Source organism: Mustelus asterias, chromosome 17, assembly GCF_964213995.1.
Source record: "Mustelus asterias chromosome 17, sMusAst1.hap1.1, whole genome shotgun sequence".
NCBI classification, from domain to species: Eukaryota; Metazoa; Chordata; class Chondrichthyes; order Carcharhiniformes; family Triakidae; genus Mustelus; species Mustelus asterias.
In genome coordinates, this window is record NC_135817.1 from 12,654,975 (window position 1) to 12,680,963 (window position 25,989).

General features: G+C 44.0%; 1 protein-coding gene across 2 annotated transcripts in view; it reads right to left on the reverse strand.

The window, feature by feature from the left end:
- The window catches only part of dgkh (diacylglycerol kinase, eta), a 545,677-nt gene that overhangs the window by 171,525 nt on the left and 348,163 nt on the right, over window positions 1-25,989 (reverse strand). For both annotated transcript variants that reach the window (XM_078232299.1, XM_078232298.1), the window contains exons 4-5: window positions 16,269-16,373; window positions 4,978-5,110 (exon numbers count right to left, since the gene is read on the reverse strand). In XM_078232299.1, coding sequence (XP_078088425.1) covers window positions 4,978-5,110; window positions 16,269-16,373 — 238 coding nt within the window. The remainder of the gene's footprint in view (window positions 1-4,977; window positions 5,111-16,268; window positions 16,374-25,989) is intronic.

The following is a 25,989-nucleotide window of genomic DNA, read 5'->3' on the forward strand; positions in this document are numbered from 1 at the left end:
TTGATGATGAGCAGCAGCATCAGGAACGACCGTCCATCTGCAGCTCCATCTTTCAGCTGGTCATAAGAACTTCCTCCTGAGCAGCACTGTGCATGTACCTACACCACAAGTGGTTCAAGAAGGCAGCTTACCACCACCACCTTCTCCAGGGCAATTAGGGTTGGGCAATAAATGTTGGCCTAGCCAGTGACACTCTCATCCCATGAACGAGTATAAAATAAAGCAGGATCTACAGGACAAGAGTGAATTTCTCTGATCTCTTTGTGGAGCAGTGCAGGAGGAAGCTGCGTAGCCTGTCAAGGACCTCTGCAGCTTGGCTGAATAGGACTTGTTGGACCAGAGAGAGCCATGTCTGGCCTGTGGTCATCAAGGTCACAAAACCCTGAGTTTCCTCAGCACCATATGGAAAACGTTAGCCACATCTCACAGTGCAGGACACTGTTACAGTTGACTGATTCCCTCTTCACCAGTCAGGGAAATAACTTTGTCCATTGATCTCAGCAACCAACAAAACACAACTCTGGCTTTGCACTAATGCTCGACTTCCCTCCTGTGTAGGGATTGATTGTTGTGGACATCAGAGCACTGGAACATGAGTTAGGAACATTCGTCAGTAGAAAATAGTATCATTAAAATTCATGTCCAGATAGTGGTTAATCACAGGAACACTGTCCTTAAGCTGTTTTTTCTACGTACAACTGTTGACTGAGCTACTGTATTTCCAGGACTTCTTTCTTTAGAGAAATACTATTTGTGACTTCAGTCTTTCAACATTTTAACTTTTAACTGCACTTCGAAGTGGCCATACTTACATTAAACCACTCAAAAAAAAACAATCAAGTTACAGGAATTGTCATTGATTCACTATTTGTGGCTGTGTCTTTAGCTGCCTGGGCTTTGGTCTCTGGAATTTCCTCCCTAATCCAGTCTCCGCACTCCTCTCTCTCCATCCTCCTTTAAAACATTTAGAAAACCTAACTTTTTGATCAAGCACTTATCCTGATATTTCCTTATGTGGCTCAGCATCATAAGGTGTTTTATTCCATTAAAAAACACTATTTAAATGCAAGTTATTGTTGTTGCATTGGTTCAATATCAGTTTAGTTTATTTACTTATTGTCATAAGTAGGCTTACATTAACACTGTAATGAAGTTACTGTGAAAATCCCCTAGTTGGCACACTCCGGCGCCTGTTCAGGTACACTGAGGGCGAATTTAACCTGGTCAATGCACCTAACCAGCACGTCTTTCGGACAGTGGGAGGAACCTGTGGTACCCGGTGGAAACCCATGCAGACACAGAGAGAACATGCAGGGACCCAAGCCGGGAATTGAACCCAGGTCCCTGGTGCTATGAGGCAGCAGTGCTAACCACTGTGCTGCCCCAAGAAGGCTTATCGAATTAACTAGGATTAGCAATTAATACTGGCCTTGCCAGTGATGCCCACATCTTGTGAATGAATAGAGAGAATTTCTGATTCAATTTCACATTGGCAGGGGGCTTCTTTTCTTTGAATCCAACTTTTTTCTTGCTGCTTTCCAGTAAACAGCATTTCCCCAAGAACCAACTGTGGATCCTTCTGTGCGAGAGATATTGCTGGAATTCATTCAGAAGTGTTACATGGAGTACCATTTCTAGAAAAATAGAGAATAGGTGCAGAAAATAGGTGCAGGAGTAGGCCATTCAGCCCTTTGAACCTGCACCATCATTCAAAATGATCATGGCTGACCATGCACTTTCAGTATCCCACTCCTGCTTCCTCTCCATACCGCAAGGGCCATGTCCTGCTCCCTCTTGAATATATCTAATGAACTGGCCCCAACAGCTTTTTGTGATATAGAATTCCACAGGTTCACAACTTTGAGTGAAGAAGTTCTTCCTTATCTCAGTCCTGAATAGCCTACCCCTTATTCTTAGACGGTGATCCCTAGTTCTGGACTTTCTAAACATCGGAAACATTCTTCCCACATCTAGCCTGTCCAGTTCCATCAGGATTTTATATGTTTCTATGAGATCCTCTCTCATTCTTCTAAATTCCAGTGAGTACAAGCCCAGTTGATCCAGTCTTTCTTCATATGTCAGTCCTACCATTCCGGAATCAGTCTGATGAACCTTCGCTGGACTCTCTCAATAGCAAGAATGTCCTTCCTCAGACTAGGAGACCAAAACTGCATTCAATACTCAAAGTGTGGCCTCACCAAGGCCCTGTATATAACTGGTATAACTGCAGCAAGACATTCCTATTCCTTTACTCAAATCCTCTTGCTATGAAGACCAGCATGCCATTAGCTTTCCTCACCGCCTGCCAACTTTCAGCAACTGTTCCACCATGACACCCAGGTCACATTGCACTTCCCCTTTTCCTAAACTGTCACTATTCAGGTAATAATCTTCCTTCCTGTTTTTGCTGCCAAAGTGGATAACATTACATTTATCCACATTATATTGAATTTGCCAAGTATTTGCTGACTCAGTCAGCCTGTCCAAGTCACCCTGCAGCCCCTTAGCATCTTCCTCACAGCACACACTGCCACCCAGCTTAGTGTTGTCTTCAAATGTGGAGACATGTTATTAATTCCTTCGTCCAAACCATTAATGTATATTATGAATACCTGGGGTCCCATCACTGAACCCTGTGGTACCCCACTAGTCACTGCCTGCCACTCTGGAAAGGAGCCATTTATTCCCACTCGGCTTTCTGTCTGCCAACCAGTTCTCTATCCACGTCAATACATTACCCCCAGTACCATGACCTTTAACTTTGCTCACTAATCTCTCGTGTAGGATCTTGTCAAAAGCCTATTGAAAGTCCAAATGCACAACATCCACTGGTTCACTCCTTGTCCACTCTACTGGTCACAGCCTCAAAAAATCCCAGAAGATTTGTCTGGAAATGAAGCTCACTCTCAGATGGTAGTTATTGTGCCAAAATAGCCAAGGCCAATTAGATGCCAAGATTGTCCAGAAATCCTCAGGTTAAATTATAAAGGCACAGACTAGAAACTGTTGGAAAAACTCAGCAGATCTGGTAGTATCTGTGGGGGAGAGAAACAGAGTTAACATTTCAAGTCTGTGTATGAATCTTCTTCAGAGATTAGACTTGTATTCCTTGAATATCGAAGATGAAGAGGTGTTAGAGTTGTAGTTGTTAAGATGATTAAAGGAGTAGACAGTATAGTGAGAAATAAACTATTTCCTCCAGTGGTGGAATCATGAACAATGTACGTAACATTAAAAGTAGAGTTTGGCTAGTTAGTAATGATGGCAGGAAGGATTTCTTCTTGCAGAGGGTAGTGTAAATATGTTGAGGCCAGGGATCACTAAGGACAAGAGGATTTTACAGGGGTAAAGGAAATGGTGATGGGGCAAGAATAGAAACAAAAGATGTACCTGGAGCAGGTGTGCTGCTGTTTGAAAGTTTAAAAAAAGAAACAGAAAAACCAAAGCATGCAAAACAAAATGGGAGATAGAGAAAACGGTCTGAAATTGTTCAATCCAGGAGGTTGTGAAAGCACTATTCCTCAAGTTTACATTGAGCTCCACTAGAATAGCGCAGCAGGCCAAGGACAGAGATGACAATGTGGGAGCAAAGTGGATAATTTGAATTTTAACAGGCCATTGGAAGCTCAGGGACATGCTTGAGGACTGAATGGAAATGATCCAGATGGTCAACAAATCTGAGTTTAGTCCCTCCAATATAGAGCAGACCACTGCAGAGAGTAGTGAATAAAGTACACAAACTTGAAAGAAGTACCATTAAATCGCTACTTGTTCTGGAAGGGGCATTTGTGGCCTTGGACGGCGAGCAGGGAGAAGGCAAAGGGGCAGATGTTACATTTATCAGTTCTGAGGAAAGGTCATTGACATGAAACGTTAACTCTGTTTCTCTCTCCTCAGATGCTCTTAGACCTGCTGAGTACTTCCAGTATTTTCTGTTTTTATTTCAGATTTCCATTAGCTGAAATATTCTGCTTTTTGATCATTTCAGAAATTTAGTTTCAAATACAATATGCCACGACAGCAACATAATATGGTCTCCATATTACAAAGAGGATCTGGAGACAAATGGAGAAGATGCAAAACTGATTCCCAAGGATGATATCAGCACCAAGAGGGTGCAGTTATCAGCAAAGTCAGAATTAGGTTGGGACTCTTCCCTTCAGAAAGGAAAAACTAATAAAGGTCTTTAAAATTATGAAGGAGTTAATAGGGGTCAATGTGGAAAAGCTTGGATTCACTCGTGGGGAACTCAAATTCAGATTAATAAGAATAATACATTTAATAAGGAATTGAGGAGAAAATTCTTTACCCAGAGATTGGTGAGAATGAGTGTTTGAGATGAGTTGCACAGATGCACTTAAGGGGAAGTTAGCTAAGCACAAGGGAAAGAGAATTATGCACTGACAGGGTGTGAAGGATGTGAGGAGTCTTGTATGCTGCAGTAACACAGATATAAGCTGTGAAAACCATATCTTCTTTAAAATATGGAAGGACTGTGCATTGCTGGAAGCTGAACTGGATTTTTCCTTTAAAAGGATCTGAAGTTCACCTTTAGAATGGTAGCAAGGAAATTACCTGAGCAGCATGGTACTTGATGGGGGAGAGCAGTTTGCTTTGCACAGCAATTATTTCAATTGGTGGGGGAAAAAAAATGGTTTAAAGGCAAAGGCGCACTCCTCCCATCCCAGTCCTAACAATGCCTGATGGGCTAAATGGTGGGTTTCCATTCTGTAAATTATATATCACAAACCTTGAAGTTCAGATTTATGCACGAATAAAGCATCAGCCCAATAATAGCCCAAGCCAGGATACTGAAAAAGGACAGAGCAGTTAAATGCTTAGATTGAGTTGGCCTAGGCTCTGGCCTGAATTGGCCAGGGGCACAGAATGGACACTTCCAGGTTAAAGCAATGAATCGTCAGTAACAAGCTACAATTGGACTTTTCAGCAAAGTCCTGTTAGGTACGAGCTCTTTACCTTCACAGGATAGTCCATGAGAGGTAACACCAGAAAGACTTTCTCGGCAGACATTGCAGAATGTAGGTCGGGCGTGGGAGCAGGCGTACCAGTTATGCATCCCTGAGAAATGCTCCACGTTAAACTGTGCGGTCTGGCAAAGGAGAAAGCAGATAAAAGTAAATTACTGTAGATGCTGGAATCTGAAACAAAAACAGGAAATGCTGGAAAATTTCAGCGAGTCTGACAGCATCTGTGAAAAGAGAGCAGAGCTAACGTTTCAAGTCTGGATGATCCTTTGTCAGGAGAAAGTAGGTCTGTTTACCATGCAAAGTTCACAAAACGTACAAAATGCTGATTCAGCTCTTTTAGTTCATTTGTTTAATGAACACAGTGTCACTTAGCCCTTCCATCTTCGTCAATAGAAGCCCATGAGTTCCAAATGGATCAACACAATATTCCTACCTCTTCCTACAAAGCAATGAAAACTTCATCTCACAGCTAAAAATTACAATTTTATGCTCTGCTGCAGAGTTTTCTGCTGACACAAACATGTACAAGAAATTCTGGGTGGCTGGATAAGAACACAAGTAGTCAATTTTTAAAAAATTCTTCCATGAGATCACCATCCACAGCTCTGAGGTAAAGAATTCAGAAGGTTCCAAACTCTCCGAGTGAAAACTTGACTCCTCAGCTCAGGTCTAAATGACAAACTCCTGGGGGTAATGACGTGGAAAGAGAACTGGTTGACAACACTTCCATTAGGGCCAGATTGAGAGAGCACTTTGAGCCTTTTCTAAACAAGACTCGGTGGTCTTGGGCATTGCATGCTCTCGACTTTAGACACCAGCATCCAGTGGACCAGTTCCTCACCAAAACTCCGTCCCTGGTGGAAATTTGTCAAGCCATTGCACAAGGTAAAAATAAGATGCCGACCCAGATGATATTCCAGCTGAGGTGTAAAAGTTGACATAGACTTAGCTGTGCAGAGTCTATGCATATATCCCCAGCAAATCTGGCATGAAGCGAGACTCCTGGAAGACTTCAGAAGGACTATCCCAATCTTCAAGAGGGGAAACAGGGCTGAATGAGACAACTACCGAGGCATGGTTTAAAGCATATTCTCCAAAGCAGATATGGTCCTTGCCTACTTCCATGTACAGAGGGCGTTGTGCCGGAATCCCAATGTGGTTTCAGAGCATGATGGATCCCACCTTTACCACTCTGCAGATCCAAGAGAAGTGCCACGAACAAAACCAAACTCTCAACATGGCCTTCACCGATCTGACTCAAGTCAACCAGGAAGCTCCCTGGAAGGTCCTGGGTCATATTGGCTGTCTGCGAAAATATGTCAAGGTTCTGCATGTTCCTCCATGCTGGAATAGCTGTCGCCATTCTCTACAGCGGCCTGGGGTCGGAGGCCTTTCCAATCAGAACTGGCATCATACTTTTCACTGTATGCTAATACAGGGCAGCATAGTGGCATGGTGGTTAGCACTGCCGCCTAACCCAGGTTCAATTCCGGCCTTGTGTCACTGTCTGTGTGGAGTTTGCACGTTCTTCCTGTGTCTGTGTGGGTTTCCTCCCACAGTCCAAAATGTGCGGGTTAGATTGATTGGCCATGCTAAATTGACCCTAGTGTCAGGGGGATTAACAGGGTAAATGTACGGGGTTACGGGAATAGGGCCTGATGAGATTGTGGTCGGTGCAGACTCCTTCTGCACTGTAGGGATTTTATGATGATTCTATGATGTGACAACAATAAATCAAATAAAATCAAAATCAAATCAACTCAGGATTCGTACTTGCACCCACTCTTTTCTCCATCTTCCTATCGGCCATTCCCGACATGGTCAAGAATACCCACCACACTTGACCAATCAAGTACAGATTGAATGGGAAGCATTTCAACTGCCAAAGCTGTCTCACACACGACCAACAGACCTCCAGTAAGTGATGACCGTATTATCCTGTCACACATAAGAACATAAGAACATAAGAAATAGGAGCAGGAGTAGGCCATCTGGCCCTTCGAGCCTGCCCCGCCATTCAACAAGATCATGGCTGATCTGAAGCGAATCAGTTCCACTTACCCGCCTGCTCCCCATAACCCCTAATTCCCTTATCGATCAGAAAACGATCTACCCGTGATTTAAACATATTCAACGAGGAAGCCTCCACCACTTCAATGGGCAGAGAATTCCAGAGATTCACTACCCTCTGAGAGAAGAAGTTCTCCCTCAACTCTGTTCTGAACCGGCCCCCCCTTATTTTGAGGCTGTGCCCTCTAGTTCTGGTTTCCCTTCTAAGTGGAAAGAATCTCTCCACCTCTACCCTATCCAGCCCCTTCATTATCTTATATGTCTCGATAAGATCACCCCTCATCCTTCTAAACTCCAACGAGTACAGACCCAATCTGTTTAATCTCTCCTCATAAGCCACACCCCTCATCTCCGGTATCAACCTGGTGAACTTTCTCTGCACTCCCTCCAAGGCCAATATATCCTTTCGCAAATAAGGGGACCAAAACTGCACACAGTACTCCAGTTGCGGCCTCACCAGTGCCTTGTACAGTTGCAGCAAGACCTCCCTGCTTTTATATTCTATCCCCCTCGCGATAAAGGCCAACATTGTCTTTTGTTATTGCAATGGAGGGGGATAGGGCCGGACGGCAGGGCAAGGCTTACAATTGGGGGAGAGGTAATTATGATGCGATTAGGCAAGAATTAGGGGGCATAAGATGGGAACAGAAACTGTCAGGGAAAGGCACTGATGAAAAGTGGAACTTTTTCAAGGAACAAATACTGGGTGTCCTTGATAGGTATGTCCCTGTCAGGCAGGGAGGAAATGGCCGAGTGAGGGAACCGTGGTTCACAAAAGAGGTGGAATGTCTTGTGAAAAGGAAGAGGGAAGCTTATGTAGGGATGAGGAAACAAGGTTCAGATGGCTCGATTGAGGGTTACAAGTTAGCAAGGAATGAGCTGAAAAAGGGGCTGAGGAGAGCTAGGAGGGGACATGAGAAGTCCTTGGCGGGTCGGATCAAGGAAAACCCCAAGGCTTTTTACTCTTATGTGAGGAATAAAAGAATGACCAGGGTGAGGTTAGGGCCGGTCAAGGACAGTGGTGGGAACTTGTGTATGGAATCAGTAGAGATAGGCGAGGTGATGAATGAATACTTTTCTTCAGTGTTCACCAAGGAGAGGGGCCATGTTTTTCAGGAAGAGAAGGTGTTACAGGCTAATAGGCTGGAGGAAATAGATGTTCGGAGGGAGGATGTATTGGCAGTTTTGAATAAACTGAAGGTCGATAAGTCCCCTGGGCCTGATGAAATGTATCCTAGGATTCTTTGGGAGGCGAGGGATGAGATTGCAGAGCCTTTGGCTTTGATCTTTGGGTCCTCGCTGTCCACGGGGATGGTGCCAGAGGACTGGAGAGTGGCAAATGTTGTTCCTCTGTTTAAGAAAGGGAATAGAAATGACCCTGGTAATTATAGACCGGTTAGTCTGACTTCGATGGTTGGTAAATTGATGGAAAAGGTCCTTAGGGATGGGATTTACGACCATTTAGAAAGATGCGGATTAATCCGGGATAGTCAGCACGGATTTGTGAAGGGCAAATCGTGCCTCACAAATTTGATAGAATTTTTTGAGGAGGTAACTAGGTGTGTTGATGAAGGTAGGGCGGTTGATGTCATATACATGGATTTTAGTAAGGCGTTTGATAAGGTCCCCCATGGTCGGCTTATGATGAAAGTGAGGAGGTGTGGGATAGAGGGAAAGTTGGCCGATTGGATAGGTAACTGGCTATCTGATCGAAGACAGAGGGTGGTGGTGGATGGAAAATTTTCGGACTGGAGGCAGGTTGCTAGCGGAGTGCCGCAGGGATCGGTGCTTGGTCCTCTGCTCTTTGTGATTTTTATTAATGACTTAGAGGAGGGGGCTGAAGGGTGGATCAGTAAATTTGCTGATGACACCAAGATTGGTGGAGTAGTGGATGAGGTGGAGGGCTGTTGTAGGCTGCAAAGAGACATAGATAGGATGCAAAGCTGGGCTGAAAAATGGCAAATGGAGTTTAACCCTGATAAATGTGAGGTGATTCATTTTGGTCGGACAAATTTAAATGTGGATTACAGGGTCAAAGGTAGGGTTCTGAAGACTGTGGAGGAACAGAGAGATCTTGGGGTCCATATCCACAGATCTCTAAAGGTTGCCACTCAAGTGGATAGAGCTGTGAAGAAGGCATATAGTGTGTTAGCTTTTATTAACAGGGGGTTGGAGTTTAAGAGCCGTGGGGTTATGCTGCAACTGTACAGGACCTTGGTGAGACCGCATTTGGAATATTGCGTGCAGTTCTGGTCACCTCACTATAAGAAGGATGTGGAAGCGCTGGAGAGAGTGCAGAGGAGATTTACCAGGATGCTGCCTGGTTTGGAGTGTCGGTCTTATGAGGAAAGGTTGAGGGAGCTGGGGCTGTTCTCTCTGGAGCGGAGGAGATTGAGGGGAGACTTAATAGAGGTTTATAAAATGATGAAGGGGATAGATCGAGTGAACGTTCAAAGACTATTTCCTCGGGTGGATGGAGCTATTACAAGGGGGCATAACTATAGGGTTCATGGTGGGAGATATAGGAAGGATATCAGAGGTAGGTTCTTCACGCAGAGAGTGGTTGGGGTGTGGAATGGACTGCCTGCAGTGATAGTGGAGTCAGACACTTTAGGAACATTTAAGCGGTTATTGGATAGGCACATGGAGCACACCAGGATGGTAGGGAGTGGGATAGCTTGATCTTGGTTTCAGATGAAGGTCGGCACAACATCGTGGGCCGAAGGGCCTGTTCTGTGCTGTACTGTTCTATGTTCTATTCCATTCGCCTTCTTGATCACCTGCTGCACCTGCAGACTGAGTTTTTGCAATTCGTGCACAAGGACCCCCAGGTCCCTCTGCACAGTCGCACAATGTAATTTTTCTCCATTTAAATAATATTCCAATTTACTATTATTTCTTCCAAAGTGGATAACCTCACATTTGCTAACGTTATATTCCATCTGCCAGATCCTCGCCCACTCGCTCAGCCTATCCAAATCTCTCTGCAGACTTTCCGCGTCCTCCACGCAATTCGCTTTCCCACTCACCTTCGTGTCATCAGCAAACTTGAAGACCCTACATTCAGTCCCCTCCTCCAGATCATCTATGTAAATGGTAAACAATTGAGGCCCCAGCACCGATCCCTGCGGCACGCCACTGGTCACCAACTGCCAACCAGAAAAGCACCCATTTATCCCAACTCTCTGCTTCCTGTTAGATAGCCAATCCCCAATCCACGCCAACACCTTACCCCGAACTCCGTGTACCCCAATCTTCTGCAGCAACCTTTTGTGAGGCACCTTATCGAACGCCTTCTGGAAATCTAAAAACACCACATCCACCGGTTCCCCTCTGTCAACCGCACTAGTGACATCTTCATAAAAGTCCAGTAGATTCGTCAAACACGACTTTCCCTTCATGAATCCATGCTGCGTCTGCTTGATCGAACCATTCTTATTCAGGTGCTCTGTTATTTCCTCTTTAATAATGGACTCTAGCATCTTCCCAACTACGGACGTTAAGCTAACCGGCCTGTAGTTACCCGCCTTTTGTCTACTTCCTTTTTTAAACAGCGGCGTAACAGCAGCTGTTTTCCAGTCAGCCGGCACTACCCCAGAGTCCAGCAAATTTTGATAAATTACTACTAACGCATCTGCTATTACCTCCGCCATTTCTTTCAGTACCCTGGGATGCATTCCATCCGGGCCCGGGGACTTGTCTACCTTCAGTCCTATTAGTCTACCAAGCACCACCTCCTTAGTAACAGTAATTGTATTAAGGAGCTCCCCTCCCACCAACTCTGGATCTCTAATATTCGGCAAACTATTTGTGTCTTCCACTGTGAAGACCAACACAAAGAACTTATTTAAAGTCTCAGCCATTTCCTCGTTTTCCACTATTAAATCCCCCCTCTCATCTTCCAAGGGTCCAACATTCACTCTAGCCACTCTATTCCTTTTTATATACTTGTAAAAACTTTTACTATCATTTTTTATATTTTGAGCTAGTTTAGTTTCATAATCTATCTTTCCTTTCTTAATCGCTTTCTTAGTCGTTCTTTGTTTTTCTTTAAAGCTTTCCCAATCCACTAATTCTCCACTATTTTTGGCCACTCTGTATGCATATGATTTTATTTTAATACTCTCCTTTATTTCCTTCATTATCCACGTCCGGTTATCCTTTTTCTTACAGTCCTTCTTTATCACCGGAATATATTTTTGCTGAGTACTTAAAAAAAATCTCCTTAAAAATCCTCCACTGTTCCTCAGCTGTCCTACCTACCAGTCTGCTCGCCCAGTCTACATTAGCCAATTCCACCCTCATCCTATCGTACTCCCCTCTGTTCAAGCAGAGGACACTGGTTTGGGACCCTACTTTCTCACACTCCATCTGTATCAGAAATTCCACCATATTATGATCACTCATCCCAAGAGGATCCTTCACAAGAAGATCCTTAATCCTACCTGTCTCATTGCACAGAACCAGATCCAAGATAGCTCGCTCTCTCGTAGGTTCTGTAACATACTGTTCAATGAAACAATCCCGACAGCATTCCAAGAACTCTTCCTCAAGCCCTCCACGTCCAATTTGAGTTGACCAATCAATATGTAGGTTAAAATCCCCCATGATTATTGCCGTTCCACTTTTGCACGCATCCATTATTTGCTTGTTTATAGCCCTCCCCACCTCTAAGTTATTATTTGGGGGCCTATAGACCACGCCTACCAGTGTCTTTCTCCCCCGACTATTCCTTATCTCCACCCACAACGATTCCACGTTTTGCTCCTTAGAGCCTATGTCGTCTCTCACTACCATCCTGATATTATCCTTTATTAACAAAGCTACCCCACCTCCTTTTTCTACCTGTCTATCCTTCCTAAATGCCTGATAACCCTGTATATTCAGTTCCCAGTCCCGGTCACCCTGCAACCACGTTTCTGTGATGGACACTAGATCATATTCATTTGTATGGATTTGTGCCATCAACTCATTTACTTTGTTTTGAATGCTTCGTGCATTCAGGCAAAGTGTCTTTATGCCAGCCTTTATCTGGACCCGGTTTGTTGAAGCGCTACTAACATCTCTCAAGCCCTCTCCTCCTTTAGCTAGTTGTTTGTTCACTATACTCCTGGCATTAGAGTAGACACATCTCAATCCTATGGTGTGACCTCTCCCCTTCTCTGTTCCCAGTCCACCTGCCCTCTTCAACTGCCTATAACCTTTCTCTGTTTGCGAGCTACCTTCCTCACTCTCAGTCACGTCACTTTGATCCCCTCCCCCCCAACCTATCTAGTTTAAACTCTCCCCAGTAGCCTTAGCCAACCTTCCTGCCAGGATATTGGTCCCCCTGGGATTCAAGTGCCACCCGTTTTTAGTATACAGGTCACACCTGCCCCTAAAGAGGTCCCAATGGTCCAGGAACCTGAATCCCTGCCCCCTGCACCATTCCCTCAGCCACACATTCATCCTCCACCTCACTCCATTCCTTTCCTCACCTTCCCGTGGCACAGGCAGCAATCCCGAGATTACTACCTTTGCTTTCCTCCTTCTCAGCTGTCTCCCTAATTCCCTATACTCTTTTTTCATGTTCCCTTCCCCCTTCTTACCCACATCAGCGGTACCAATATATACCGCTACCTCCGGCTCCTCTCCCTCCCACCTCAGGATTTCTGGGACTCGCCCAGCGACATCCTGGATCCCAGCCCCAGGGAGGCAGACCACCATGCGAGACTCCCGCCTGCCTCCGCAAAATCGCCTGTCCGTCCCCCTGACTGTCGAGTCCACGATTAATACCGCCTTCCTCCTCCTTTCCTTAGCCCTCTGAGTTACAGGGCCGGACTCCACCCCGGAGGGGCTGTCCCCCCCAACAGTACTCAGACAGGAGTACTTGTTATGTAGGGGCACTTCCACCGGCTGTCACCCACTTGGCCTCCTCCCGTGGCCCTGGTGTGACCACCTGATGATAGCTCTTGTCTATCACCTCCTCATTCTCCCTCACCTGCCTAAGATCGTCAAGCTGCAGTTCCAGCTCCCTAACACGGGCCCTCAGGAACCGCAGCTCGACACACCCCTCACAGATGTGGATGTCCGGGAGGCCAGGTGCCTCCAGGACCTCCCACATACTGCACTGCGAGCAACACACTAGCTTAACACACATATTTCACCCTTTCTTCCAAGGTACACAGAGAAAAGTAACTTATAAATAAAAAAAAAGAAACTCACCCCTGCTCGCCCTTTCTGCCTAAGCCCGATGAGCCAAAGCCCCTCAGTTCTCACTCAGCTCCCTCTCACTCCGCTGCCCGCTCCCAACGCTGCCCGTTAGATAGTGGGGCCTGCCTTTTAAACCTCCCGTGCACTAACAAAAACTCAAAAGACCCTTCCCAGTAAACCCCGCGGCCACTGCCGGTTTCGCGCCAAAATTAAAAAATAATTAAATAAATAAATAACACCCGCGAAAAAGTACTTTAAATTAAATCTTACCCCAAAAATCCTTTCACCAGTCACACCTCTGCCTTTCTCCAAAGCAACAAAGAGAAGATCTACATGCCACCCTTGACCTCTATGAGGTAACATGTCAATTCCTGAGGCTGCAGCTTAATCCCAAAAAGACAGAGGTACTCCTTCAACCAAAACCAGGGCTCGCTCACAATTTCCCCAGCATCACAGCCTCCACCTGGAAGCAGTCCATCACCTCTGCTATCTGGGTAACCAAGTGTTCCAGTTAGTGATCATAGGCTTAGAGAGACGACACAGGACCCAGTGTGCAAGCTCCTCCTTTGGGAAGCTGCTCACATGAGTCTTTATAAGCCATCACCCATGCACGAACACAAAGGTCACAGTCTACAAAGCAGTCACCCTCCCAGTACTCTTCTACAGCTGCAAATCCTGGGTAACCGCAGGAAGCGCAAGACATGCCAGTGATGCTGTCTATGGAAAATCCTACTTGTCACCTGAATAGATCACTGCACGAACATTAGCATCCTCCAGGAAACAGGTGTCCTGAGCAGGGAGGTGACCATTCTCACGCAGCAACTTGTGCTGGACAGGCATGCATCAGAGTACCGAACACTCACCGCCAGAAACAAAAACAGAAAATGCTGGAAAATCCCAGCACGTCTGACAGCATCTATGGAGAGAGAATATAGCCAACATTTCAAATCTGGATGACCTAACTAAGGGTCATCCAGACTTGAAACCTTAACTCTGTTCTCTCTCCATAGATGCTGTCAGATCTGCTGAGATTTTCCAGCATTTTCTGTCTTTGTTTCAGATTCCAGCATTCGCAGTATGTTGCTTTTAACTCACCTTCAGAAAGCAGTCACTCTACTCCAAACTTGGGACTTGTCAAAGATTACAAGGCGGATATGGAAACATTTCAAAGATACCCTGAAAGCTGACTTGAAGATTGGCTTTGACCTCAGCAACTCGGAACAGAGTGCACTGGACCACCCATGATGAGGGACCCTGCTTCACCAAGTCGTAGCTTTAAAGCAAGGTAGATGATGAAGATAGAACATGTGAGAGCAAGAAGAAAGCTCAAGAAGGTGCGGAACCCTTCATCGATCACAAACTAACCAACTGTGAAATATTTTCCCAATGTTCTTTAAATTTATCTTCCTTTTTGTACATTTTTACCATGCACTGACTTCACCCCTATTATTTACATCTTTTCTGTCTCTATCTCTTTTTCCCTCTTCCTCTGCCTCCCTCTTCTCTAGCACTCAGTGGCAAGTGTTCTTGCTTTGACAGACCAGCATGATGTTGATGTACTGAATTATTCATCAGTAGAGTCCCACGAGATTGTTCCATCCTTTTAGTGCGATATGTTTTTCCTGCACACTGTTGAACACTGTTTGAAACATTTCCCATTGTTCTTCTACATTGCTGTTTGTCAATATATTCGCTCATTTTACTCTCCCAAGTTCTATTCTAAGCCCCTCAAAATCAACTTTTCTCCAATCTAGTAATTTGGTTTTCAGTATATACATTCTTCTGTATTATCATAAAGCATATTGTATTATGGTCACTATCGTCAAGATGTTTCCCTACTTTTAATTTTCTTACCTGCCCTGGTTCATTCCCCATTACTAGATCCAATAGCAAATCTTCCCTTGTTATGTATTTACATATTGTGTTAGACAGCCGTCCTATACACTTTGCAGGAACTTGTTCTATCCGTTTTGCCTACTTCTCCTGAGAATTAATATAAGGGTAGTCAAAGCCCCCATGATTATTATTCTATATTTTTTACTCAGTTCTCCATCTGTCTATGTATTGCTTCTTCAACTTCCCTCCCACTCAGGTGTTCTACAGACGGCACCACTTTGTGAGATTGGTATTTTACTATCTTTTATTTCTGTAAAATGGATTCTATATTTGTCTGATAGCTGTGTCCTTTTTTCCTACTGTCATTGTTATCCTGAAGAAGTACAGATATTCCACCTCCCTTTTTGCCCTGCCTCCATTTACAAGGCTCCAAGTTGGTTCCTTTACCCAATCACATGCAGCATATCAACTGTCGGAAATTCAGAACTCAAGAGAACAGTCAGTGCCCCAGATCAGTGACAGCAATAAAATTATAGAATCATTGAATCCCGACAGTGCAGAAGGAAACCATTTGACCCATCGAGTCCACACTGACTCTCGGACAGAGTATCTTATCCAGGCTCTCCCCCACCCAACCCTGTAACCCTACACATTTATCATGGCTGATCCATCTAACCTACACAATTTGGGACACTAAAGGACAATTTAGCATGGCCAGTCCACCTAACCTGCACATCTTTGGACTGTGGGAGGAAACCAAAGCACCGGGAGGAAACCCATGCAGACGCGGGGAGAATGTGCAAAGTCCACACAAACAGTCATCCAAGGCCAGAATTGAACCTGGTTTGCTGGAGCTGTGAGCCACCATGCCACCCTTTTAGTTCTCAATCAAATCAGTCTCAATTAGTAGCCCGGGAGATGTTTGGAGATTTCCTGCAAGAAGGCTGACCTGCAATGCCTTCGATGTTGCACCTGGATAGTCACATGAGCAGTCTGGGAATGGAGGGATACAAACAAATGGTCTAGATGGACCAATGAGCGGCACAGGCTTGGAGGGCCGAAGGGCCCGTTACCTGTGCTGTACTGTTCTTTGTTCGTGAAGTTGTTTGCTCTCAATTTGCACTTATTATGGGAGAGAATATCACAGAATGTATGAAGAGCTCATTGTAGATGGAAGCTTACCTCATAGTGCTCTCGACTCTGGACAGATTTTAATGAAGAGATCCAGTCCTCCATTTCCTTTCTGTTCTCCGCACAAAGTATTAGTCTTCTGAATGGTGTAATTACCTGAAACACAAACCTCCAAATGAATAAACTAATTATATAAAAATAAAACATGTTTGAAAGGTAAACAGTTCTACCAAGTTATTTATAAAATATAGCTGCACTGTCCTTTGAAGTGAGAACTGTTACCTAAAATAAATTCTTTGTTCTTTTTAACAAGGCAGTCTTCCCAGCTTCTGCGGCAGTATATGAGATGAAGCAGGCAATGTGCATAACAGCTGAGAAAATGCAACAACTGTCCAATAAAAAAGGTACGTCGCCATAGTCCCAGACGACCATAGGCTTCTCTCCCCTTTGAGCTGGAGAGTTGACTCGTGGTGATTTAGCCTGAGGATCACTGCGCCTCAAGCGGGGGCAAGGTTGAGAAGGCGGGCCTTTATGAATAACCTCAGAATTTACAGGAACTGAACCCGCGCTGTTAGCATCGCTCTGCATTACTAACCAGCTGTCTAGCCGACTGAGTTAAATAGCTCCAATATGACTCTTCTTTGGAACTCCAGTCGGTTCGAGAAGCTGCCAGACCAGCTGAGTTTTTCCAGCACTTTCTGTTTTTATTTCAGATCTCCAGCATCCACAGTATTTTGCTTTAATTTAACTGATTTTTTTTGCTGATTTTCTCATTCATTTCCAACAAAGTATTACTTTGAAACGAATGGTGACCATACCAAGGCATTGTGGATTATATGAATCACAGCATAACAAAGAATCAGGGGCTATAAGATTGACACTTGACCCAAATACAGCTTGGGGCACCAATACTCAGCTTCCTACCAAGAATGGAAGCAATCTCCACATCAGAAAACTAGCCAGTGCCATCACTTCCAGAAGTCAATTCTCTAGTTGGGTGAAACCTTTCATTAAGCTGCAGAGAATATTTTCTCTTTAGTTTATTCTGATTTTATTTTCAAGAGGGAGTTATATTCAGCCTCATGAATTGTTTTGGTTAAATACTTCAGTGACATTTTAGAAGAGAAGTATCACTCTATTAAATGCACTAAATGATCTGCTGCATTGTTACACATGATGAGGCAGATGATAAGTCCCTTGTTTTATAGCAGTGTGCGAGTAATGTGGCATTAATGAATGTGTTACAGGATGCAAATGTGATGCTAATAGGAGGGGCATGTAACATGCTTGATTTTTCATCAATCACTAGGAGATCACCTATGTCATTGCTCACTGAGTTAGACAATACACCAAAGTAGAGAGAGTGAGATTTTAACTCATTCAACCGACTGGCTGAGAGTTAAAATTGAACTGAAAAATATCTAATGTGTGACATTTGGAGTGTGACAGTTCAAGTGCGACAGGTAGTAAATGTGATAGAGAGAGAAAGTGCAGGATTATGTACAAGTCTGCTGTGGTGCTCATGGTGAGTTGAAGGTTTTTTAAGAACATAGGTGGCAGAAAGAAAGACTTCTGTTTACTGTCAGTAAATCTCTGCTTTGCAGCCTAATCAAGTGCTTTTGAAATGCAATTCCTGTTGTAATGTAGGAAATGTTGTAGGCAATTTGTACTCAGCAAGCTCTCAAAAACAGCAACACAATAATGGTCAGATCATCTTTTAGTGATGTTGGTTGAAAGATAAATATTAGCCAGGGTATTGGGTTAGTACCCCTGTATTCGTCTGAAATAGTGGGATCTTTTTTGTCTGCCTGAGTGTGGACAATTTAAAGTCTCACTCAGAAGGCGACATCTCTGGCTGTGCAGCGCAACTTCGGTACTGTAATGGAGTGTCAGGCTGACTTCAACCCACAACCTTCTGACAGAAAGGCAACAGTGTCCACTCCCACTGTTGATACCATGTAGTATTAAAATGGGCACTGCTTTATCAGTAATGAGGGTGGGCTGAGACCTGAGAGCATTGGGAAAGGGACAGGATTGTGCTGTAGTTTGGGGTTTCCTGGGCCTGGAAGGCCAAAGAGAGGATGTCAGGATTTGTGAAATATTTGACAAAATGGTCACAAAAGCAAGTGCAGGGATCTGGGAGTCTGGATCTGGGGTCAAGGGGAACAGGAAATATGGTCCAGTGGTTTATGAGCACATTGAGGGGCCCTGGAAATTTGACTGGGAGCAAGAATGTTCTAGGGTGCAGCAGACCTGAGAATATTTTTTTTGGAGCAATGTTGGTGAGGTGAAGGGGGTTGGGTGTCGGTCTCAAGTGTTGAGAGTTTCTGGGCTCTGTCAAGCCCAAGTCTAACATCCTTCAGAGAGTAAATGAACCAAGAGAATGAGATCCTTTTGAACCAAAGGTGCCAACTACTAACATACCCAACCTGAAAGCTTCTTTAACCATCCCAGCTGCAGCCCCTTTTAAACTCTCAGGTAGCTCTCATTGTCAGCTAGTTTGCCTTTATCTTCCTACCGTAAAGCATTTAGATGTGAATTATCTGATGCTTAAAAGTTAGAAGGCTCTGGCATGTGCCAGGAATGGAATATGCCACTTTTACATTCAAAGATAAAAAAAATAACAGAAGTGACAACTCAATCCATAAATTTAAACAGTGACTTTCAACATCTTGGATTATACCTCCTGACTCCCCAAAGCCGGTCCACCATCTACAAGTCACAAGTTGGGAGTGTGATGGAATACTCCCCACTTGCCCGGGTGAGTGCAGCTCCAACAACACTCAAGAAGCTCAACACCATCCAGGACAAAGCAGCCCCTTTGATTGGCACCCCACCCACCACCTTTTACATTCACTCACTCGTTCACCAACACACAATGGTCGCAGTGTGTACCATCTACAAGATGCACTGCAGCAACTCTCCAAGGCTTCTGAGATAGCATCTTCCAAACCCACAACCTCTATCACCTTGAAAGACACGGGCAGCAGACACAAGGAAACACCACCACCTACAAGTTGCCCTCCAAGGGACACACCATTCTGACTTGGAAATAGTTTAACGTTTTAAGTTTAAAAATAACGGTGGAAAGATATTGGGGGAGGATGATGAGGTCAACAATGTCAAAGGCAACAGACAGGCACAGAAGGAAGGACAGTTGACCATGGTTACACTTCACGTCATCCACGAGGTTAGATGTTCCATTTCTTATAATTTATTTGAACTGATTAATAATTACTAGGGATAGCAGAGACAGAATCCTGGAATGAGCTGATCTGTGTTAGCGATAGTAATTATTAATGGTCCTCATAAAGTGGAATGTTGTTTAGCTAATGCTCCTAATGAGAACTGTGACCACAAGTATCTGCTTGCATTTCCCCTGATTAGCCAATTAAATATCTAATGTGACTTTCTTTTGGATCCAATGAACTTTTGTTTCAAATCTCCCATGGGCCATTTTACCAAATTTGTGCTACAAATTTGAGCTATTCACGAATGCATCCCCAACAAACTGTTGTTAAGTTTGTGAGGCATAACCTTAACTTTATCAAGTCATGTTATCCTCCATTTATAGCACTGAATTGCTGTTGTTACATTTTGCACTTGTACTTTTCCTACCACGTGTCAATCTAACAGAACTGATGGGACCTCTTCTAGTTTTTTTAGTCACAGTGTCCCCTGGAGAGCAGCTGCATTCTCTATTTGCTCCTGCTTCTCAGTTCAATATTACATACATTTTTAATCTCTATCTGTATGTAACTTACATATTTCTGATTATAACTTTCACTTTCTGTCATAAGTAAATATACTTCATTTGCACAATAAAGAAAAGAAATTATGTGGATGGAACCCTATCCCCAAGAAAATTCTTCCAATTTGGATCCATCGTGAACATTACCACCTCATGGGAGAGAATAAAGAACCAATTTGTATTTCCCAATCTGGAGGACACTCCATTGTGTTGATTGTCGGAGGATCAGATGTTAATCAGGAGCCCTGCGGCTCTCTCAGGACAATCCTACAGCGTTATTTCAAAGGGCAACTGAGAACTTCTTCCTGGTATCCTGATCAACATTTATTCCTCAGCCAACATAACTAAAACAGGCAGTATGGTCATTATTATATTGCTGTTTCTGGGACCTTGGCTTGTGCAAATTGGCTGCCATGTTTTTCACATCACAACAATGACTGCACTTTCAAAAGTACTCAAACAGGTTGTGTAGTACATTGGAACATTGAGGTGTGAAAAACACCATATCAAAGTAAGATCTCTCTTAAGTTCTTTTCACAACCAATGGTGTAGCCCTGTGGCATTGTTTTGAAATGAGCAAATACAACATTCAATTAGCACATGGAAAGGTTCCGAAGCAGCAATGATCTGTACTAATGAAAAATTCTGTGTTAAGGGAGAGCTTAGAGAGATCTGGTTTGCATCCATCTGATGGAGCTTTCGTTAATGGTCGCAATCTTTGAGTACCACATTGAACTGCCAACCTAGACCATGAATTAAAATCCTCGCAATGACGCTTAAACGCACATCCTTCCAATTTGGAGACAAGAATACTTAACCAAAACAACAGCTGACACTTGTGAAAATCAAAAGCGAAATACTGCGGATACTGGAATTCTGAGTATCTTCCAAACTCACAACCACTACTGCCTAGAAGGACAAGGGCAGCAGGTACCTGGAAAACCACCACTTGCAATTTCCCTTCCAAGTCACTCACCATCCTGACTTGGAAATATATCATAGAATCATACAGTGCAGAAGAGACCCTTTGGTCCATCGAGTCCACAGCAACAGATTAGAAACACCTGAACTCTCACCTAATCCTATCTGCCAGCACTTGGTCCATAGTCCTGAATGTTATGGTATGCCAAGTGCTCATCCAATTACCTTTTAAAGGATATGAGGCAACCTGCCTTTACCACCCTCCCAAGCAGCAGATTCCACACTGTCACCAACCTCTGGGTAAAAAAGTTTTTTCCTCACATCCCCCCTAAAACACGTGCCCCTCACCTTGAACCTATGCCCCCTCGTGACGGACCCTTCAACTAAGGGGAACATCTGCTCCTAATCCAATCTATCCATGTCCCTCATAATCTTGTACATCTCGATCAGGTCACCCCTCAGTCTTCTCTGCTCCAAACCTACCCAACCTCTCTTCATAACTTACATGTTCCATCCCAGGCAACATCCTGGTGAATCGCCTTTGCACCCCCTCCAATGCAATCACATCCTTCCTATAATGTGGTGACCAGAACTGCACACAGTACTTTAGCTGCAGCCTCACCAAAGGTCTATACAACTTCAACATGATTTCCCTACTTTTGTAATCTATGCCTCGATTGATAAAGGCAAGTGTCCCATATGCCTTTTTCACCATCATACCAACTCACCCTTCCGCCTTCAGAGATCTGTGGATAAACACGCCAAGGTTCCTTTGTTCCACAGAACTTCCTAGTGTCCTACCATTCATTGAGTACTTCCTGGTCAAATGACTCCTTCCAAAAGTTCATCACCTCACACTTTTCAGGATTAAATTCCATCTGCCATTTATTTGCCCATTTGACCATTCCGTCTATATCTTCTTGTAGCCCAAGACACTCCGCCTCACTGTTAACCACCTGGCCAATCTTTGTGTCATCCGCAAACTTAGTAATCCTACCCCCCACATAGTCATCTATGTAATTTATATAAATGATGAATAATAGGGGGCCCAACACAGATAGCTGTGGTTCACATTGGGTTCCAGTCACTAAAGCAGCCTTCTGTCATCGCCCTCTGTCTCCTGCAACTGAGCCAATTTTAAATCCACTTTATCAAATTACCCTGTATCCCATGTGCATTTATCTTCTTTACAAGTCTTCCATGTGGGATCTTGTCAAAGGCTCTCCTGAAATCCATATAAACTACATCAACTACACTCCCCTCATTTACACACCTGGTCACCTCCTCAAAAAAATTCAATCAAATTTGTTCGGCATGATCTCCCTCTGACAAAGCTATACTGACTATCCATGATCAAGCTTTGCCTCTCCAAGTGGAGATAGATGCTCTCCTTCAGAAGTTTCTCTACCACTGACATGAGTCTCACTGGTCTGTAGTTCCCTGGTTTATCTCTACATACCTTCTTCAAAAGCTGTTTTATTATATTTTATCCACATTAGCTGTTCTCCAGTCATCTGGCACCTCGTGCATGGCTGGGGAGGAATTGAAAATTTGGATCAGAGCCCCTGTAATCTCCTCCCTTGTCTCCCACAACAGGAAATTTATCTGGACCTGGAAATTTACCCACTTTTAAAGGCTCCCAACACCTCTAATACCTTGCCCTTCCCTATGTCAATTTGCTCAAGAACCTCACAGTCTCTCTCCCTGAATTCCATATCATTGTCCGCATTCTCTTGGGTGAAGACGGATGTGACAAAAATTGATGACAGGAAGGCTATGGCAGGAAGGCTATACCTCACAAAAGAGATAGTGTTGGGCAAGTTAATGGGTCTAAAAGTAGACAAGTCTTTTGGTCCTGATGGAATGCATCCCAAGGTACTAAAAGAGATGGCGGGAGAAATAGCAAGTGCGCTAGTGATAATTTACCAAAATTCGCTGGACTCTAGGGTGGTTCCCACAGATTGGAAAACAGCAAATGTGACGCTACTGTTTAAAAAAGGAGGTAGACAAAAGGCAGGTAACTATAGGCCAGTTAGGAGGGAAAATGTAGGAGGGAAAATGCTTGAATCTATCAAGAAAGAAATAGCGAGACATCCGGACATAAATTGTCCCATTGGGAAGACACAGCATGGGTTCATGAAGGGAAGGTCATGTTTGACTAATTTGGTGGAATTCTTTGAGAACATTATATGTGCAGTGGACAATGGGGAATCTGTGGATGTGGTGTATCTGGATTTCCAGAAGGCATCAAACAAGGTGCCGCACAAATGACTGCTACATAAGATAAAGGTGCATAGTGTTATGGATAATGTATTAGCATGGATAGAGGATTGGTTAACTAACAGAAAGCAAAGAGTGGGGGTAAATGAGTGTTTTTCTGGCTGGTAATCAGTGACTAGTGGTGTGCCTCAGGGATCAGTTTTGGAACCGCAATTGTTTACGATTTACATAGATGACTTGGAGTTGGGGACCAAGTGTAGTGTGTTAAAATTCGCAGATGACACTAAGAGGAATGGCAGAGCAAAGTGTGCAGAGGATGCTGAAAGTCTGCAAAGGGATATAGACAGTGTAAGTGAGTGGGCGAGGGTCTGGCAGATGGAGTACAATGTTGGTAAATGTGAGGTCATCCATTTTGGTAGAAATAACAGCAAAATAGACTATTATTTAAATGGTAAAAAATTGCAGCATGCTGCTGTGCAGAGGGACCTTGGTGTCCTTGTGTAGGAATCTCAAGGAGTTGGTTTGCAGGTGCAGCAGGTAATTAAGAAGGTAAATGAGATTTTGTCCTTTATTGCTAGAGGGATGGAGTTTAAAAACAGCGAGGTTATGTTGCAGCTGTATAAGGTGCTGGTGAGGCCACACCTGGAGTACTGTGTACAGTTTTGGTCTCCTTACTTGAGAAAGGATATACTGGCACTGGAGGGGGTGCAGAGGAAATTCACTAGGTTGATTCCAGAGTTGAGAGGGTTGGCTTATGAGGAGAGACTGAGGAGACTGGGGCTATACTCATTGGAATTCAGAAGAATGAGGGGAGATCTTATAGAAACATATAAGACTATGAAGGGAATAGATAAGATAGAAGCAGGGAAGTTGTTTCCACTGGTGGGTGAACCTAGAACTAGGGGGCATAGCCTCAAAATAAGGAGGAGCAGATTTAGGACTGAGTTGAGGAGGAACTTCTTCACCCAAAGGCTTGTGAATCTGTGGAACTCTCTGCCCAGTGAAGCAGTTGAAGCCATCTCGTTGAATGTTTTTAAGGCAAGGATAGATCAATTTTTGAACATTAAAGGAATTAAGGGTTATGGTGAGCGGGTGGGTAAGTGGAGCTGAGTCCACAAAAAAAATCAGCCATGATCTTATTGAATGGCTGAGCAGGCTTGAGGGGCCAGATGGCCTACTCCTGCTCCTAGTTCTTATGTTCCAATTGCTTTCTTAAGCTCCAGCCTGCCTCACCGATGCCTCCACTGACTTACTCCCCTTGTACTTTTTAAAAGCCTTTCTTTTGCTTCTCATTGTATCCTGAATATCTCTGATCACCCATGGTTCTCTGGGTTTGTTACTCCTACCTATCACCCTGGAGGGTACATGCTGGGCTTGCACCCTCCCCAATTCCTTTTTGAATGCCCCCCACCTCTGCTCTTTTGTAGATTTTCCCGTTAGTAGCTGTTCCCAGTCTATCTTGGCCAGATCCTGTCTTATTGTACTAAAATCCGCTCTCCCCCAATCCAAAACATTTTTTTTGCAACTTGTCTATTGATGAGCTTAAATTGTACCATATTGTGATCGCTATCTCGGAAATGCTCCCCCACCACCACCTCTACCACCTGTCTGGCTTTATTCCCCAGAATTAGGTCCAGCACAGCTCCTTCCCCTTGTTGGAGCCTCTCCATATTGATCTAAAATGTTCTCCTGTACACATTTCAAGAAATCTACTCCATCCAAGCCCTTAAGACTATGTATATCCCAATTAATTTTAGGAAAGTTGAAATCACCTAATGTAATAATCCTATTGTTATTGTTTTTACACATCTCCACAAATTAAGCACATATTTGCTCCTCAATATCCTTCTGACTATCTGGGCGTCCATAACAATGTGGCTGCCTCTTTTTTATTTCTAAGCTCCAGCCACAAAGCTTCATTTGATGCACCCTCCAAGATATCATCTTTCCTGACTGCAGTAACTGACTCCTTAACTTATAGAATAGAATACTATAGTGCATAAGGAGGTCATTCGGCCCATCGAGTCTGCACCAACCACAATCCCACCCAGGCCCCATCCCCACAACCCCTTACATTTACCCTAGCTAGTCCCCCCGGCACCAAGGGGCAACTTAGCATGGCCAATCCACCTAACCCGCACATCTTTGGACTTATCACTGTTCCTTCACTGTTGCTCGGTCAAAATCCTGGAACTCCCTCCCTAACAGCACTGTGAGTGCACCTACACCTCAGGAGTTGCAGCGATTCAAGAAGGCAGCTCACCACCACCTTCTTGAGGGCACTTAAGTGATAGCCAATAAATGCTGGCTTAGCTAGCAATGCCCTCATCCCATAGATTAATAAAGAAAATAACAAAGAAATGGCGGAAATACCAGCAGGTCTGACAGAATCTGTGGAAAGAACAGCCATTCTAATGAAAGGTCAGAAAATCTAGATATTAACTTTATTTCTTTCTCCACAGATGCTGCCAGACTTGCTGTGTATTTTCCAACATTTTATGATTTTACTTGTAATAACCATAGGTGACATCAGTACACTCAAATAAATTAATTAGCTGGAAGAAAGACATTAGAGTAATATACTGTCCAAAATATATAGGACTGATATTGGAAAGACAGAACAAGAAGTTTAGGATTCAAAAATGTTAAAGAAATTTCTGAAAGAAAGAGGAAAACGTGCATATTATTAAGTTTACTGAAAAAAAATAATGGAAAATCAGGGTGGGCGTTATGATGGCCACAAAAGACCTGGGGGGATTATTGATAGATCTCCCGGTGGGCTTTTTGGAATATGAGCTTCCTTATTGAGCAAGTGGAGGCTCGCCCAATGACAAGTTGATAGCAGGGGCTTATAAACCTGCTGCTCAACCTGGACTGGCA